Consider the following 1,016-nt stretch of genomic DNA (forward strand, 5'->3'; position numbering starts at 1 on the left):
TTTTTGGACATTTCTCTTCATAGAGGAAATATGGAGGGTATGAAACAGTTACTTCCTTCTATCCCCGTATATTTCAGGGAAAAAAATAATTCACAATTTAAACGAAATTAAAAACAAAAATGAAAAATTAGTTTAGGGTGTGGTATATAAGCCTGACGGTCTACCCCCTGATCCAGTTTGGAGTCCTCCCGCACCACCATTAATTGTTACACCAACAGTGGCTCCATTAATACCACCATTCACCACCCCAAATCCACCAGAAACTCCATTTGCACCACCAAATCCATTTACACCAACTCCTTGTCCACTAGAAACTCCACCAGCACCACCGAATCCGACTGCTCCACTAACTCCAAGTTCACCAGCTCCATCGACGCCTCCTAGAACCTGACCACCGGCTGCTGCTGCGGAACTAAGAGCAGTTTCAAGGTCTACTCCTAAGGGAAGGGTCGGATTCTCTCCGTCTTGGTAGTTGACGAAATAAATTTCGGGGTCAGCCTGTGGCTGAGCAGGTACCTCGATCACTCGTTGAGCTTGTTCTTTCCTGCTTGTTGAGTACATAGACGATGTTGTTTTGCCTTGGTGGAGGAAGTACGATGGGGTCAGGAGCAGGTGCTTCCTCAGGAAGGCGCACGAACAAGATGTTGTGGTCTACTGCTGGAGGAGGAATACTAGGTGCTGGACCAACGGGTCTTTCTTGTTCAGGAACATCAAATACGTAGACCTTTCTTGTAACTTCAGGAGTTACACAAGTGCCGTCTACGTGAAGAACTTCTCCCTCTTGACATCCAGTAGTTACACCTCCACTGACGAGGTCTCCACCGGCTCCCACAACACTGGCAGCAGATCCGGGACCAGAAACAAGACCAGCACTAGAGGGTTCCCCCAAGTTATATCCGTGAAGTGCTGCAGAAGCAGCAAGTGCAAATGTCAACAGTAGACCCTGTAAGAAAGAGAATGTTTAGTGTGTCTTGTACACATTAAAGTTGATTCTAATTATTACATGAAGAACTAAA

General features: G+C 46.2%; 1 protein-coding gene across 1 annotated transcript in view; it reads right to left on the minus strand.

Annotated features, from left to right (window-relative positions):
• Positions 1–26: 26 nt before the first annotated feature.
• LOC119587289 (pupal cuticle protein 36-like) overlaps positions 27–1,016 on the minus strand; it is a 2,067-nt gene continuing 1,077 nt past the window's right edge. The window contains 2 exon segments of the mRNA XM_037936042.1: positions 27–540; positions 542–943. Coding sequence (XP_037791970.1) covers positions 133–540; positions 542–943 — 810 coding nt within the window. The 3' untranslated portion in view covers positions 27–132.

The sequence above is a fragment of the Penaeus monodon genome, chromosome 22 (genome assembly GCF_015228065.2).
Source record: "Penaeus monodon isolate SGIC_2016 chromosome 22, NSTDA_Pmon_1, whole genome shotgun sequence".
NCBI lineage: Eukaryota > Metazoa > Arthropoda > Malacostraca > Decapoda > Penaeidae > Penaeus > Penaeus monodon.